Below are 17,820 nucleotides of genomic sequence, written 5' to 3'. Positions count from 1 at the left end.
CTAATAAATATATATATAATTTCAAACTTGAGGCTTGCCTGCAGCAATGGAGAATGTCTACGTATATGGAACATGTCACAATTCAATTTTCTTATTATCACTCTGAAACAGATGCAGGTTCTACCCATTCTCTACTTAAAAGAAATAAAGTTATGACCCATGATACAATCCTTTCCCTCTTAAGTTTAGTCCAATAGATACTGCAGAGAATGTTAACAGTGGACACAATGACACTCCAAGAACACGTCACGTCATTTCAGGAATGGTGTTTTGAGATTTATTACTTGCAAATCATAGGAACACAATAGAGGTTTATACACTTGCAGTTATGTGCTCTCAAGCAATATTCTTCTTGCACCTGACAACTTGGGAGCTTATTCACTTCAATACACAAGGCTTTAGGTTCCGAGTGCCGTATTTCTTCACATGAGTACAGTGCTACCTCGGGTTACATACGCTTCAGGTTACAGACTCCACTAACCCAGAAATAGTACCTCGGGTTAAGAACTTTGCTTCAGGATGAGAACAGAAATTGTGCTCCGGCGGCGTGGCAGCAGGAGGCCCCATTAGCTAAAGTGGTGCTTCAGGTTAAGAACAGTTTCAGGTTAAGAACGGACATCTGGAATGAATTAAGTTCTGAACCCGAGGTACCACTGTATATCACCTGTCTGTTTCTCTGAGATGTTTCAATTTGACTGAGGTCTCTTTTGCGCTGATGTTCTTGTACAGAATTAGGAAGGTGTGGATTCATCATCCTACCTTATTACTGTACACTGAGCAGACTGTCATGAGATTTATCTGCCCAGAAACCCAGAGCTAAAAGAAGATGACAGTTCTCCCCGCCTGCTAATACCATTTGGTAAGACAGAAAAGGGCCGGTGTGTGTGTGTGTGTGTGTGTGTGTGTGAAGGTTTTACATTCTAGAAGCACTGAATGTGAACAACAGGGGACCCCATCAACCTAATATTCAATAGCGTAGAGCATGCTTATTGTTTCGTGTGCTTCCATAATATGTAGCACTACAATGTTTAACTTAACAGGTTAATCTTCTCAATTAGGTAGAAGATTTCATCATTATTATCATTATTTTATATGTGCATTATAGAAGCACATATAAAAACTGTAGCTGGAAAGTTATGTCTTAAGAGGCATGAGCCCTTTTCTGTCACACAGGAGGGAAAGCTTCTTTCAGATGACGCGTTTCTACAACGCACGCAAGCATGGCTTACTACCACTGTGGAACTAACAAATACTTTCTCTATGTAGATGCTTGAATGGTCAGCCCACCTTTTCCCCTTCTATTTGGGTTTCAAGGGTTGACCTTTAACAGCTGATAACTAGAGAAATTGCTCAGAGTGCCTTGGGCAGGATAAGTGGAAAGGCAAGTTGAGATCATTCCATGGTGTGTGTGATTAAGCAATCTTAACAGGGAGACCTTTTAATGAAAAGAAAATCATCAGCATCAAAGCATGTTTGAAAAAAAGCCACACAAAGGGTTACCGAAAACACATGAGGTGACATGGATAGTGGTTGACAGGAATAAAGCACAGTGGAGAATAAAGTCAATATCGTCTGCTTCCCTCCTGAAGAATTTCTTTGTGCTTTCCCATGTTGCTGTAGTTGAACTTCACTGGCCATTGAATCTGGGGTTCACAACAGTGGTCGTGGCACTCTTGAAAAGAGGATTATCAGCCTGCCAATAAAAACATCACAAGTGTCTGTAGCTGGTGCTGCTGTTTTACTCGTTCAATAGTATTACTATTACTATCCCAGGCTACCACATCAAGTAAGTAGATCAAGTGGACAAACGTCACTACAGCTTGGTCTCCTTTAATGATATGACTGTCTATATACAGGGCTACTAAAAATAGTAGCCATTGAGGAGGAAATGGGGAGTTTACTCAAGAAGGAGAACTTCCATTGTAGATCAAACACTGACCCTCTTCTGCTGGTCTAGGAAGACAGGGAGGAGGTTGTGTGGCTGAACTTGCTGGTCCTTGGTCCTCTCCCATCACTTCCTCCATTCTACACCCAGCTAACATATCTAAATTTAATCCATGTGGCTAAGGAAGATCATTGTATAGCACAGTAGCAAACCACAACTCCCTGTGTGGCTGAAATGCAGAGGAGCAACCTGACCATGCCACTCTAACATAAATGGTCCTGGGCAATGGTACCTGCTCACCTCTAAACCTTGGTTTATTACCTCTCTTAAGGCTCCCAAACTATTTGAATTCCTTAACTTCTTCGGCTCATAGATATGCCTTTGTAAAGGCAAGATTCAACACCTTCCCATCGAACGTGCTGAGAAATAGATTCTCCAATGGACAGATATCGCTCTTATGTGATTGTAATTGTGGGGCACCGGAATCGTTGCACCACATAATTTTTGATTGTGCTTTTCACTCATCGGCCAGGAGCAAGTTTCTTGCTCAATATCTAAAGGGAATTGCCGATGATACGAATGAAGCCAAACTGAGATATCTATTAAATGATGATGACCCCCTAAGATCACTCATGGTTGCCAGATTCTTGATCAGCGCTCTATTCCTAAGGAAGAGAAACGGACTCCTGTGCGGCTCGGATAATCTCTTTAAACTATGATCTATGTTTTAGGATGTAATTAGGTGATTTCACCACTGATGTCTTCTACTAATTTATGAATAGAGGGTGATGTTTATGTTACAAATTTATTGTAATGTATGATGTTGGTCTTTTGTTTTTGTTTTGCTTTGGTTCTTGTCTGTTTTTTGTAAGTCTAGGCGGTTTTAAATTTGGAGGTTTAAGTACATTATGTTGGTATGGGAAACTGTCGTGTGATGGGCCAATGGCCGTAATAAAGAATCAATCAACCACTCTAACATATAAATAGGACCACATCAGTGGTTAGTACATCTCTGAATCTTTCTGAAGGCACATCTCCCTCCACAGAATAATTGTGTAATAATAATGCTAGCAATTGTTATGATTGTGCCCTAACCCTTTCCCCCAAATAAGCGCAGGACAGCAAACGAACAACAAAACATCTTAAAAACAATTCCAGTGCAGATGCATTATGGGAAAGATCTCAGCTTAAAAGCCTTGTTGAAAGGAGAAAATCTTCAGTAGCCACCCAAAATACAACCGTCTGTCGACTAAAGGCCTAATTCCTACACAGTGCAGAATGGACCTCCTGATAAGATGGTATCTACAAGAGGTTCTCGCCTACAGAACACATACTATTTATTTCAGGCAGTTAGGTCACAGTGTAAACGTAGCCTGTGTGTGCTAATGTGAGCAGCTTAGCTTCTCATGCCTGAGCAGCTGCATCCAGGCCTGCCTGAGGTACTGGAACTGAAACAAAAGTGTCTTACATCATTCCACTTAGCCTTGGACTTCTCTTTCTCAAATCGGTGATATTCCTTGCGATCAATCAGCTCCGTTACCAGCTTCCAAATCAGGAGGAGGAGGAGGCCGATAAGAGCCACGCCAGCAACGGTGCCCCCCACAATGGCTGCGACATTAGGGGGTTGTGGGCAATCTATGAAAAGAAAAAAACAACGGAGAAGGTGCCTCATCTGAAGGAGGGAAAGGGTGCATGTGCTGTAGGCCAGGAATGAGCATACCACAGATCCAGGAAAGGCTGGAAGTCGATTCAATGAATGGGGCAGCTCCACATCAAGTATCTCTGCCTCTCCGCCACGCAAAAGACTACTGAAACTGCTCCAGTTAAATTGCAAGGAACTCTCTTAAGGCCACATATACTTCCCACCAGAGGAACCCTGCTCACCTGGCTATGTGGCCTCCACTCTGCTTCCTTTGCCTCTTACCTGGAGCTGGGTCCCCACCTGCACTCTGATAGCTTGGAAAGCAAGCCACTCCCAGGGGCCCCTCCATCTGCCCCACCTCACAATTTGGAGGGCCATCTCCCTCTGAAGCCTTGGGGGATGCAGACTTCTGACATCCACAGTCTCTCTTCCTGTTCCAGTACCCCACCCCTCACAATGGGACTATATGGGGGAAACTGGTGATTCTCTCATGTATCAATTCAAAGTTTTGGTGTTGACCTTTAAAGCCCTAAATGGCTTTGGCCCTGAATACCTGACGGAGCATCTCTTGGCTTCGAGGGCCTTCCGGCAGTTCCTTCATTGCGAGAAGTGAGGTTACAGGGAACCAGACAGAGTGGTGCCTGCCCTGTGGAATGCCCTTCCTTCAGATGTCAAGGAAACAAACAATTATATGACCTTTGATTGACATCTGAAGGCAGCCCTGTTTTGGGAAGCTTTTAATGTGTGATGGTTTTGTGTATTCTGCTGGAAGCCACCCAGAGAGGCTGGGGCAACCCAGTCGGATGGGTGGGGTACAAAACATTTATTGTCTATTGTTATTAAGCCACTGAGCCCGGGTGCTAGGTGCTGGGACCAGAGCATGGAACTGGTGTTGCAGCTGGCGGCACCTTCCCTCACATACCTTTTAAAGGTTCCACTTTAACGGAGTATCTCTCCTCTCCATCCAACTGAAACATAGAGAAGGAGATCCAGCAATTCTGAGAATCTTTCTCCTTGCATTCTTTACTTCTGGACATCACATTATCTCTCAGAATAATGTGTGAACAAGCTTGAGAGCAATTCTTCTGAAATGGACCACTCTGAAAGTAACGGCACTCCACACACGACCTGGAAAATCAACAAGAATCATGTCTCCAAGAAGAGTTGCTTAGCAAGACAGAGATGCAATGGATCTATACTACATAACAGAAATCTAATTCTCAGTGCAGTTACAGCCAGAGATATAAAGGAAGCCAGTATTGTCAGCCTCACATTGCAGATGCAAATAATAATAATAATAATAATAAACCAAAACCAAATATTAAAATAGAGTAATACATGAAACATTAAAAACATTGAAACCTTCCCTAAACAAATGCAGAGGAGATGCAAAGGAGGCGGGGACTCTGAGAAAAAAGAGGCCTGTCTAAGCCCAGGTTGTGAGTTAGCTGAGCACCTCTGAAATTCCCACAGCGATTTCATGTACATGTTAAAAAGAGAACTCTGCTGGACTCCACAGAATAAATTTGACCTATCTAATTTGGCTATCTAATTCAATAGATAGGAAGTGAACAACTACCAAGAAAACCCAGCATAGTTAATTTTTCTCCAGATTGTTTGTGGGTTATCCAAAACCATGACTCCTGAAGCTCTAATACAACATCAGCTGCAGACCAAGAAAGGTACCGTCAAGTTCTAAAGGATTCCCGTGTGGTTAAGAAGCAGAGCCAGGGAAATTTGTTAGAGGCAAGAGGCTTCTAACGGGAGATATAAATCTAACCCAAGTGAGAACACCAAGGAACAGCAACTTGCTCTTTAGACATTCATCCCATGCCAACTTGCCAGCACCACCTTGTGCAAATTCCAGGCAAGACCAGCACCATGTGCCCAGGCACAGGTTGTCCTCTAAGTGATAGAAGTTTTTCATCCCTTTATCTAGCCTTGTTAAGGTAGGTTTATGTCTATGTTTTATCATACTGTATTAATGTTTCATTTCTGCCTAAATTGCCTTCACCTTATTGGTGTGTTTGATGGGCTAACGTTGGAGAGAGGAAGACAGAATAACTGAGCTATAAAAGCCCAGACTTTAAAGGAGACTTCTGTACAAGAAAAGCAAAAAACGAGGCAGTGCAGAATCAGTTTCCCCCGCCCAGCCCTGTTACCTGCAGAAGTACTGCCTATTCCAAAGGCAAGACTTTTAAATACTGACATGCAAAGCGCAGTAATTTTCACTGTGGTCCCTCTCATATCACTTACACGTGTCTGGGACAGGGTGATGGACAGCCTTCGCAATCTTCACAGTGTGGAAGCTGATAGCCTGGTTTACATTGGCATGTGTTGCACAGACATTCCCCACGGCCACTGCAGACGGTCTCATTGATGTTCAAGCAACCGTCTGTTGAAGTTTCACATTGGCAGGCGCTGCCGCCAAAGCCAGGATTGCATTTACATTTCCCACAATCACACCGTCCTCGTACTAGAAAGAGAAAGTGGAGAGTTCAGGACAGAACGCATTCCCCATATTTGCAATTCTGTTGGAAAACCCAAGTTTGCCAGTAAGTACAATTTAATTGCATTCTATTCTGCAAAGTCACATTCCATAGTAAAAGGCCATCTTGGTATCACCTGCAAAACACTGAAATTACCTTTCATGAAAGAATAGCCTGCCATTGTAAAATGATGCAAAATTAAGCTGTTTCTTAGAAGAAAAACTAATATTTAATATTCACACCTGGATGATGGTAAGTCATTATATGAAACAAAGGCAGATTGATAGCAGCTTGGCTACCTTCCAAATTACAGTGGTACCTCGGGTTAAGTACTTAATTCATTCCGGAGGTCTGTTCTTAACCTGAAACTGTTCTTAACCTGAAGCACCATTTTAGCTAATGGGGCCTCCTGCTGCTGCCGCGCTGCCAGAGCACAATTTCTGTTCTTATCCTGAAGCAAAGTTCTTAACCCGAGGTACTATTTCTGGGTTAGCGGAGTCTGTAACCTGAAGTGTATGTAACATGAAGTGTATGTAACCCGAGGTACCACTGTATTGTGCTATTGAAACAACTCTTCCTAAGAATAACAGAATCACAAAATTGTTGACTTGGAGGAGCCCAAAGGATCATCTAATCCAACCTCCTGCAATGCGGGTATCTCACCTCAACCTCTGCTTAAAAAGCTCTAAGGAAGGAGAGTTCACCACCTTCCAAGAGAGTCTCTTCCACTGTCCCACAACTCAGAAAGCTCTTCCTAATGTTTTGTCAGAATCTCCTTTCTTGTTTGAATCTATTGGTTCAGATCCTACCCTCCGGAGCAGCAGAAAACAAACTTGCTCCATCTTCCGTGTGACAGCCCTTAAGATGTTTGAAAGTTACTATCGTATCTCCTCTCATTCTCCTCTTTTCCAGGCTAAACAGACCCAGCTCAACAACTTTGCCCAAAAAACTTTTGTGTCCGGATTTCCACCTTTTGCAATATGGCAACAGTATCTTCTGCACACGTTTCAGGTTGCCAACACCCTCCTTAAATTGTAGTGCCCAGAACTGGACACAGGACTCCAGGCAGGGTCTGACCAACGCAGAAGAGAGTGCTACTATGACTTCCATTGATCTGGACACTAGACTTCAGTTGATGCAGCCTAGAACAGAAATAGCTTTTTTTGCAGCTGCATCACACTGTTGACTCATGTTAAGCTTGCGGTCCACTAAGACCCCTAAGTACTGTGTGCCCTTTAAGAGCTTGTGGTAGAAAATGTAGCTTGCTGGAACTCTGGCAACAGGAAGCTGGGAGAAGTAAAGCAAAGGAGCCATGTCCCGCAGTCGTCAGCTACTCACTTTCTCCGCCACAAAGTTGACCATTGTGAATCTCACAGTTCATGTTGTCACACTCGCAAAAAGACCCATAGATCTTCTTTTTGGATGCTTCATCGGTGTGGCAAACACACTGCCCACACACACAGTCGCCCAGGCCGGAGCAGGTGACGGAGGCATTGTCCTTGCGGCAACTCTTCTCCAGTTCCTTGCTGGATTTGCCTCCAGTTTGACAATCACAATTCTTTCCAATAAAGCCAGGGAAACAGCTGACATGAGAGAATAAATGTTCAGAATATAGGAAAGGCTTACTAAGCAATACTTGTTTGTGTTGGGGGGTTGATTTGCCTGAACTCGCACAGATTTATTGTTTTATTGTAATTATAACCCACATTTTCCCTTTACAGAACCCACGGCAGCATGTTCCAAGAAGGTCACCCATCCAGGCACAGACCAGACCTGAACAATGGTCTGACAGGCCAAATTTGGAGACCTGGGGGCTCTGTCAGCCCTCACCCTAGTCCATTACCCAGAGTGGCTTGAGAATTTGGCAGGAAAAAAGTCTCAAGGTCTTTTTCCCAATTGTCCTCATGCCAAATTCTCAAATTCTCCTTTTCATTTTAGGAAAAATTATACTCAAGCAGTCTGCACATTCTGTGAAAACAGATGTTGTTCCCAGACTGCATAAAACTGCAGGTGCAGATGTGGGACATGCATAAGCAGTTATTCAGATGGTGATCATGGTTAACCTTTCCCAGTAGGACTGGCATATCCCCTTGTGATTTGGTGAAGTGGTTTGATTACCTGCAGATTCCACAATCTACTTTCCCATGTCCACTGCAGTCAGAGCTACTTGATATTTCCTCATCACATTCACAGTTGCATCGACCGCGCATGTGCACATCAAGGGAGTCTGTGAAACCGAGAGCCCGGATTGTAACCGTTTGGTTGTCAATGCATTTGGTTGCTGTAACTTTCACCTGGAAAGTAATCTGTAAGAAAATAAAGAACTCCATTAAATATTCTCCATTAAATGTAAAAACCACTAGGAAAGCACGAAGGAGTGCATTTATAAATAAAGGACTGAGCATGCTAACAGTCAGAAGGATGCAAGTGCCAAAAAAACACTGTTCTTCTAAGTGAATTGCAATGGACCTGCCATGTATTTGGGCAGTATGCCTCACTTTGTTCCACCCAAACCAGTGTGTGCCATGTTGCCATGTGGACAGGAAAGGGAAAACTCACCCCCCTCTTTTCTTGTGGGCGTGTAAACACACGGCCATTAAGTGTGGTTGCTGCCTTCTGCAGACACTCCTCCTCCTAAAATACTGTTTGCTTTTTATTTTTTATTTTATTTACGTATGTTGTTTTCAGAGATTTCTATTCATTTATATCACTTAAAATAGTGTAACCTGTTTTTTCTGTGATTGATATGATCGTGATGGTTGAAACAACAACAACAACTTATTTATACCCTGCCCATCTGACTGGGTTGCCCCAGCCACTCTGGGCAACTTCCAATATATATAAAAACATAATAAAATATCAAACATTTTAAAAAGCTTCCCTATACAGGGCTGCCTTATGATGTCTTCTAAAAGTCAGATAGTTATTTATCTCCTTAACATCTGATGGGAGGGTGTTCCACAGGGTGGGTCCCACCACCAAGAAGGCCCTCTGCCTGGTTCCCTGTAACTTCACTTCTCATAGTGAGGGAGCCACCAGAAAGCCCTTGGAGCTGGACCTCAGTGTCCAGGCTGAACGATGGGTGTGGAGACGCTCCTTCGGGGATACAGGGCCAAGGCGGTTTAAAGCTCAGCATCAACACTTTGAATTGTGCTTGGAAATGTACTGGGAGCCAATGTAACTCTACATAATGAAATAAAGCCTACATATTGCTTAGAGTAACAGGCTTAGCCCAGCTGCAACTTTTAAGGGGTTTGGGAAAGGAGAATAAGTGAAGACCCTTCTCACAAGCAGCGGTATTGGAAGAAATGCACACTGCTCTTTTCTCTCCACATACAAAGGTAGCAGCAATCAGAACAGCTTTAGATAGAAACAGAAAAGTCTTCTCCTACCTGATCATTTATCTTCACGTTGTCACATTCCCCTCTTGGTTTATCCTTGGTGTGTATTTGGTTAGGGCAGAAGGAATCATACGTGATTTTGATGAAGTTTGGCAAAGGGCCATGGTCCAAAATAATTTTGGAAGACAAACTCTGCAAGGAAATGAGAATAAGGAAGAGGTGAGAATAGAAACCCAAGTCTCCAGCGAGGGAGAAAAATATGAGAATTAATTGTAACTTCCATTCCCACTGCCTCAGTTCTTCTGTTGGAAAAGATGAGCCTTGAGAGAAGAAGGGAACTAGGGCCAATATCTCTAACGGTTATGCACTTTCTTTATTGAACTGTCAAGTCAACACAGTGATGCTTACGTGAACATGTTGAAGCAGAGGCAGGGGTTTTCCTGCAATATAGGCTTGAGAAAAATTTCCCAAGAGACAAAAGGACTATGTTGGGGACATAGCCTGCTGACAAGCTAAAAAACCTTTACTACTGGATGTGTACTGGCTAGATGTAACCAAGAGCCGATAACAATATTTGGCCAGTGTGTCACTTTCAATGTGCCACAGCAAAGCTGATTAGTGCTTTAAGAAGCTCAAGCAAGGAAAAGAGAAATGTGTTACTGGAAAAGGAAGTTTAGGATTGGTTCAACCAAGGAAATTACAGTGGGATACAGGTCAAGTAGTGTTAAGCTTTGAGAAAGTGAATTTGATCACTTGTTCATGCTAATCAAGACCCTGCCCTTATAAACATGCAACTCACAAAAATATGGTTTACAGCGAAGAAAGGAAGAAAGCATTTGCAACTGCTCAAATGACCTCCTTCTGTTTCTAGTTTAATAGAAGGAAAGCATGTCAATTGTTGACCATTTTCTCCCTCAGCTCCTATTATGGCTGCTTTTTGTTTGCTTTCATTCCTTTTTCAGGCTTGGTTGGGCGCTTTAATTAGGGAAGCTTTATAAAAGGGAGATGGAGAAAGGAAGGGGGAAAGGTGGAAGCAGGGTGGGGGGAGCTATCCCCTGAAAACTGATTTGGAAATCTGAATCAAATCTGCATAATTGTGAGAAAGTTACACAAACATGCTTCATGTAAACAAAGTGCAAAGTCTGGCTGGCTTAAATATATATTGTAAAGGATTAAAATGATAATATCAGTAACCCTTACATCATAGGCACGCTGGATGAGTTGGATGATATTATTTGAGTCTTCCTGCAGCTCTCCCACAGCCGATTTGGGAATCATCTCGCTGAGTTTCTATCAAGAAAGAACAAATGAATTGAAAGCATTGTCTCACTCTATTAAATAGAATGCCTACCAGATTATAAGGCAAGGGCAAAGCAGTAAATATCTGTTGTCCTAATTGTTCCATGTATATTGCTCAAATTATAGACTTAGGCATTTATTTATTTTATTTTATTTTATTTATACCCCGCCCTCCCCGGCCAATACCGGGCTCAGGGCGACTAACATCAGGTATAAAAACAATTGATTAAAATACAACTTAAAAACAAGATTAAAATACTACTTAAAATGCAGCCTCATTTCTTCTTCTTCTTTCTAATAATAATAATCTAATAATTATTTTCTCCACAGACATTGTTTACTTAACCTTCTTTACTGCTGGTAGTTTTACTTACCCGATATGTATCAACCATTTTACTGGTAACAGCAAAAATGGGCTGGATATTGTTTTCTTCAAGTTTTTGAACCAACTGACCAACAGATGGATAGTCCTGTGTAACAAAGGAAACAGTATTTAGGGCTCTCTCTCCAAGTTAGTGAGGATCCTGGTTGGATCTTGCAGGCGAGATCTGGCCTGAAAAGAATCCCTCTGGCTCCGCCCCTTCAGTCTGGCCCCTCCCTCCCGGGTTCCTAAGGGCAGGGCCACAGGCGTAGTTAAAGCAGAGAGACTGTCAGTCAACTGTGGTCTGACCAAGCCGCACACACCAACACATCCCCCAGAGAATGTGCTCCATCCCCCAGAGAAACAGAGCAGCGCTCTCAACATGTGCTCATTCCTGAGCAGCAGAGATTATCAGAGAGGGCACTGATGAAAACAGAAGCAAAGGTGGCTGGAGGAGCCCAGCCCCATCCTTCTCATCCACTGTGCTCTTGGATTTGTTCCCTGGCACCAAAGGAAGGTGGCTCTCTACAAGAAACAAAGGTATCCCCATCACAATTGATGGCTCAGCTTCCCAAGGTCTGGCCTTGGATGCCACAAGCACACACCCACCAGGTTAACAAACAGCTTGGTTTACAGATCTATTGAACCTTTAAAACAAAAAACATGGACCCCTTGTCTTTCTGCCTAAGAGAAGAGTTCTTAGAAAATTAAGAGGACTTTTCCTAATATAGCAGTTGTATGGGTTAGGGTCGGCTCCAGTCTAAAATCGTAAATCCAGTAAGGTAAAGGTAAAGGGCAGGTACTTTATAAAGCGTGCAGCCTCCTCTGAATACTTACATATTCATTGCTTCTTTTATACATATTTTCCTCCAGGTGGCATTTTCCATCATAAGGGGTTAAGATGGCTCCAAGTTTACCATCCCCAGCAAAATGGAAGCCATCATCTGTCGTATACACCAGTAAGCGTGTTACATTTTTCCAACCAATCTTATCCTGGATTTAAAAAGCAAGCAGATTAAAAAAGCAAACCACACTGGGTGAAAGATTCCTGCTTTGGGTGAAAGATTCCTGACCCTTGTGGCCCCTTCCAACTCTGCAATTCTAAGAATCTATGATTCTACATAAAATCAGAGCTGAAAGGGATACAGTGTCTGTTCAGATCTCCGTCCTAAGACAGGATAACCTATGTATACACTAAAATGGCTTTAAAAGGTTTAAATATCCACCCGTACATTTTGCACCTTTATGACCAGTTTCTTCTCCTGTTATTATTTTATGGGACATTTTAATAATGCTGCCACAAAACGGCCACTGTATAATTAATTAACCCATTGTTTCTTGTATTTTGGAGACTAATCAATCTTTATTTTTATGAAGGTTTGTATAGGCAGATTGTTTTTATCTTTTGTGCTGTTGTTTTATCTCATTTGTCGTGAGTTTGTTTTATTACTCTATTTCATTTTTAATATTTCTCTTACCTTATTTATTGTAATATTTTAATTTAATTTGTAACAATACAACAACAATAATAAAGACCCTGCCTAGCATCTATCTAGGCCTTCAGCACTGAGCCTAAATACAACGTTAAAAGCAACAGCATATCTGGACAACATTATGATTATCGGGGGGAACTCTCTTCCACTTTGGACAGGAATCCATGGCCCCCCAAATTCAACTTCCTCACTCCCCAAGAGCACTTTGTCATGGTGCCTGTTCCCATATGGTACTCTTACCCCACAGACAGCGGCTTGCATCATGGCGTCGAGTCCTCCCTCTGGTGCGTCAAGATTCCCGGATATATCCTGCTTGCCGACTTCTTCTTTAAACTTCTCTACCCTGTCTGTGAGGCTGAGCACATGCCTGAAAGCAAATGGTGGCTGACATTTGGTCTCCTTGCTTGGACAAGGGTTCTGCAACTTCTCTGGGTGGGTGTTAACAAAGGGCAACACAGTCTTGTCCACAAAGGCGCCAAACCCTAAGGGAACACAAGGGAAGTGCCACTGAAAAGAAGGGTCCAAAATGGTTATTGTCACCGAAGATATATAGAGGGAAGAACTCTAAACCACTGAGGGGGATAGGGCAGTCAATATACCCTGCAATTGTTTAAAATAAAGTTAAAGTTAAATAGAGGAATACAAGTGGAAAGAGCTGGGATTACAAAAGGGGTATCATTTGACAACTGAATACAACAGAAGAAATATTAATTCTATTCTTCTCTGACCTTAAAATCTCCAACCCCCCGAAAGAGCTAGATCTTTTTCTTTACATGCTGCCTGTCACCCGAATGAGAATAAATGTCATATTTTTCCTTCCTATGGTTCAGATCTCGACTGTTGGGATCTTTCCTTCAAGAAAGGGCTCATCCATAGTTCCACTTGTTTCTTGCCTAAAAATCACTGATCTGAGCAGTTTCCCGCTTGCCCCACACTTTCAAAGCCTGGGGCTGAGTGGTATTGCGTTTTACCTGCTTCTTCCCCCAAGGAAAACTGCTTTTTGCCACTAAATCAGAACAAACAGTTGTTTCCAAATTTCTTTTAATTTCCTCTTGAGGCTTCCTGAGAGCCTTTGTGCCTGGGGCGGGGGGCTGCCAGAGGGCTGTCTTTCTGGGGTCCCTGGCAGGGTGGATCATGACTTGGAAGCGGAGGAAAACCCATCCTGCAGAAACCACACAGCAGCCTCTATGGACAACGAGATCCAGAAAGACATCCCTTTCTGAATTATCTTTGGAATAAAATAATTTACAACTTAAGTGAGTTTCTTCATCTGCCACTGAGAGCATTTATTAGGTGACTCAGCTCTTTTTACCACTTAGAAAGGAGGAAGCCGTTGAGTGAAGAATGAAGGCAAAAGGCTTGATTTGTGCTCTGAGATAACAAAAGTTTAAACGAACAAAGGAGTTTCTCTGCTATGTTTAAGTGCATTATTTTATTATTAAGTGGAATTATTATTATTACAATATTATGAAAAAAATGTGCATAAGAATATAAAATCTACTTTGCCAGTTGATACTTCCTCCATGAGAAGGGTTTTTTTTTCTTATTAAATGAGCTAAGCTTACTGGTACTGCTGTCAAAACAAGAAATCTAGAGGAGCTGTGCTGCTGCTGAAGTTTCTACAGGAACAGTTATAATAAACATTTTATTATTTATACTCCACCCCGCATAAAGAGACAGATGTGCTAACAATTATGTTGGTATGGGAAACTGTCGTGTGATGGGCCAATGGCCGTAATAAAGATCAATACAATACAATAGATGTGCTAACATTATTAAAAAGCAAAGCAGAAAACAGAGGGGGTGGGATTAAAACAGTCCCAACACAGCATGTTGGGTACCAGGAAAAGGGCAGCAGAGGAAAGAAAGGCATCTTTAGATACCCAGCAGATGGTGGTAGAACAAACAATATCTCTTGAATTAGAGTTTAATGAAATTAAAAATTATTTGGGAACTTTGGATTATGAAATAGACAAAATATGGGAAAACTAGAAGGAACAGTTAATAAAATAGAAGAATCCTATACACAAACATCTGGAGAAATGAGGCAAATAAATGAAACAAAGCAATTAAGGGTAGATCTACACACAGGCAAAAAACGCTATAAATAAGTCAGAAATCATATCGTTATAACAAAAAAAACCCTATTGAAAATCACATATAAAATTTTCCTGCTCTCTGCCGCCATCTGGTGTTGCATGTTTATAATGCATTCAAATAATTGTTTCTTTACTAATATAGCTGAGTCCGAAATCATGTTTCATTTTGCCTATTATCTTCCATCCACTGTATGAAGTAGCAGCAGAAGTTCCATACCCAGCCTCATTGACAGCGCCTTCAGTGAAAAAATAATTTCACTAAATCTCAGTAAATCTGTATTTGATATGGAAGAGTTGTGCTCCGTGTAGTTCTACTCTTTTGAATTAAAACAATCCTAGATGCTAATTTTGTTAGTACCAGGAGACAAATGGATTAATCAGAAATGTACGCACCTATTCGAGCATGTTTGGTAATACTTTTGAGAGCATTCAGCAGGTCTCCTCCTAGCTTCTTCACATTTTCCAGATCATCATTCATAGAGTATGAGAGGTCCATCAAATAGTAAAGATCTATAGGGTAGTCCTCCCCACGGCGGAATGTCACATTAAAAACAGCAGGTAGATCTGTTAGCAAAAGGGAAAAGAATGAGCTTACACCTTTACACCCATCGTTGAGGCCTGTGGAGAGTTGGCAGTTTGAGCAAGGAGGTGTGGAGGGAGTGGTTGTGGTGGAGTTTGGCGTCTGGTAAGTACTGCTGGTTGTTGTTTTTTACTGTTCTTTCAAGAGTTTCCAGAGGTTTCGAGGGTGTTTGCAGGCTTTTCCAATAGCCCTGATTGCACTTAAATGCATGGTGTGATTGCACTTAAATGTGGTGTGACTGCACTTAAATGCATGGTGGCTTGGAACACAGCCCCTGCATAAATGGGGAGTTGTCTGTAGTGTTGGGTAAACTCTCCAAGGTATAGCATGATGGGGTGCAATGTTCTACACGATACGTAGTACTTTCAGTGGCTTTTGCAACTGAAAGAGCCCTTGAAAGAACTACCCCTCTCACCCTGTCACTTGGGATGACAGATTTTGGGGGGAGGGAGTCCCCTCTGTTGTCTCTCCTTCCATCCCTCCTGCGTTCTGCCTATTCACCAAGATTAAATATGATATTGAGGGCTGGCAGGTGGGGAAGGGGATTTCCTCTGAGCACTCATCTTCTGAGGCAGAGTTTGGGAGACACACTTCCCATTTTGAGTTGGGTCTTTGGAACCACCTAGGGCTCATTTCCTGGGACGCGGGTGGCGCTGTGGGTAAAAGCCTCAGCACCTAGGACTTGCCGATCGAAAGGTCGGCGGTTCGAATCCCCACGGCGGGGTGCGCTCCCGCCGCTCGGTCCCAACACCTGCCAACCTAGCAGTTCAAAAGCACCCCCGGGTGCAAGTAGATAATTAGGGACCGCTTACTAGCGGGAAGGTAAACGGTGTTCCGTGTGCTGCGCTGGCTCGCCAGATGCAGCTTGTCACGCTGGCCACGTGACCCGGAAGTGTCTGCGGACAGCGCTGGCTCCCGGCCTCTAGAGTGAGATGAGCGCACAACCCTAGAGTCTGTCAAGACTGGCCCGTACGGGCAGGGGTACCTTTACCTTTAGGGCTCATTTCCAAGTCAGGCTCAGATAATCTCTCACAACATACATACTTAGAACTGAACAAGGTGTGGCAAAAGCTCGTTATTTGATGTTTATTTCTGCATACTGTTTTTTGTTCTCTCAAGCTTTAATAAATATTCAAATACGAGAGAAAAAAACAGAAAAAGAAGTGAACAAGGTGCATGTGTATAACAACACAGGTGACATATATTTCCCCGGATGTTCAGCAACTACATCATACCTCTACTTATTTGTTTCAGGCACTTTATAACTACTTCTTCTGCCAAAGGCTCCCAAAGAGGCATTATGGAATTTAAACAATCAAATCCAACACTCTTAAAACCAGGCGTAATGTACTTCCCCACCTTCCCAGAATTCGAGAACTATTTATATACCTGTACAAAGGAAGTCACACCTGTTCTTAGCCCTGTCACTATAATCATCCCATTCATCCACTTTATATTTCTTTGTCTAATAATTACTCAGAGTAGTACCTTGTCTTAGCTGCAGGTGCACATTCTGAGGCTGGATTTGCTTTATCTGACTTGGTGGTGGACCTGGCTGGGCAAAGCTTTCTGGAAAAATTATGTCATCCCCACATCCCCTCTGCTGGAGTTGTTCCCTGGTGTCACAGCGACTGGAATCTTGTTCTCCTACTTTTGTGAAATCCTGTATTTCATAAAAATAAAAAAGAACAAATGGTCAGTATGTTTCAGAAATGAGTCTGATACATTTTGGACAACAGAGGAAGAACAATAGCTGCAAAAACATGCTTTGCCTGCAGAACTTCCAATGTCCAGTGTCTCTAGTTAAAAGGATATCTAGCTACAGGGCTGAGAATACCTTTGCCTGAGGTGGTGGGCATTTATAACTAGTTCTTCAGCCAAAGGCTCACAAAGAGCCTGTCTACAGACAGTCAGAATAGAATTTAGGAGCTTAAAATATTACTCTTCTAAAGGATTGTACCTGAAAGGCATTCATGGGACTTCCATATGGCAGTCTGTTGTGGAATTGGTCCAACATTGCTCATGCTTACAAGTTTTTTGTCATAGTATTCATGTATGATGTTATTGAAATACTAGTCTGTACTAGTCTGTTCTTTTCTTACATTTCAACCATATTTCCCCTTGCCATGGAAAAGTCAATAAGGGAACTTTCGGGGAGGAAAGATGGCGGACTAGACTTTTATTGTCAACATACAGTGGTACCTCCGTTTACAAACTTAATTCATTCCGGAAGCCCGTTCTTACACCAAAAGCGTTCTTAAACTGAGGTGTACTTTCCCCAATGAGGCCTCCCGCCGCCGGTGCCCTTCCACCGGTCGGCTTCTGTTCGTCTTCCGGGGCAAAGTTCGCTAGCCAGAACACCCACTTCCGGTTTTGCATAATATCTGCTCTTGTGCACTACTTTTGGGTGTTCCCAGGTATGGAAATACATGCCTGCCTGGCCAGATAGGAGGAGGATGGATGGGAGAGGGACAAAATAAAGAAGAATCCCCAGAGCACAAGCTGCATCCATTCGTGCCGACAGCAAGTGCCTGAAGAGCAACTAATGCCCATAATGGAGGAGGCTAATAGGGCCATCATGTGCACCTAAGAACCGGACCCGAGGGGCCTGTGTGTGATATCAAGCCTCCA

General features: G+C 42.7%; 1 protein-coding gene and 1 long non-coding RNA gene across 4 annotated transcripts in view; both read right to left on the bottom strand.

Moving 5' to 3' along the window:
- The window catches only part of LOC128400844 (uncharacterized), an 88,612-nt gene that overhangs the window by 11,022 nt on the left and 59,770 nt on the right, over positions 1 to 17,820 (bottom strand). The window lies entirely within an intron of this gene.
- The window catches only part of ITGB2 (integrin subunit beta 2), a 34,674-nt gene continuing 18,276 nt past the window's right edge, over positions 1,423 to 17,820 (bottom strand). For all 3 annotated transcript variants that reach the window (XM_053363256.1, XM_053363246.1, XM_053363265.1), the window contains 13 exons: positions 16,678 to 16,852; positions 15,003 to 15,173; positions 12,751 to 12,992; positions 11,855 to 12,010; positions 11,031 to 11,126; positions 10,558 to 10,647; positions 9,409 to 9,549; positions 8,135 to 8,322; positions 7,355 to 7,599; positions 5,784 to 6,003; positions 4,450 to 4,655; positions 3,354 to 3,520; positions 1,423 to 1,693 (listed from right to left, as the gene is read on the bottom strand). In XM_053363256.1, coding sequence (XP_053219231.1) covers positions 1,628 to 1,693; positions 3,354 to 3,520; positions 4,450 to 4,655; positions 5,784 to 6,003; positions 7,355 to 7,599; positions 8,135 to 8,322; positions 9,409 to 9,549; positions 10,558 to 10,647; positions 11,031 to 11,126; positions 11,855 to 12,010; positions 12,751 to 12,992; positions 15,003 to 15,173; positions 16,678 to 16,852 — 2,163 coding nt within the window. In that variant the 3' untranslated portion in view covers positions 1,423 to 1,627. The remainder of the gene's footprint in view (positions 1,694 to 3,353; positions 3,521 to 4,449; positions 4,656 to 5,783; positions 6,004 to 7,354; positions 7,600 to 8,134; positions 8,323 to 9,408; positions 9,550 to 10,557; positions 10,648 to 11,030; positions 11,127 to 11,854; positions 12,011 to 12,750; positions 12,993 to 15,002; positions 15,174 to 16,677; positions 16,853 to 17,820) is intronic.

The sequence above is a fragment of the Podarcis raffonei genome, chromosome 1 (assembly GCF_027172205.1).
Source record: "Podarcis raffonei isolate rPodRaf1 chromosome 1, rPodRaf1.pri, whole genome shotgun sequence".
Lineage (NCBI taxonomy): Eukaryota > Metazoa > Chordata > Lepidosauria > Squamata > Lacertidae > Podarcis > Podarcis raffonei.
This window is presented reverse-complemented; position numbering and strand designations above follow the sequence as displayed.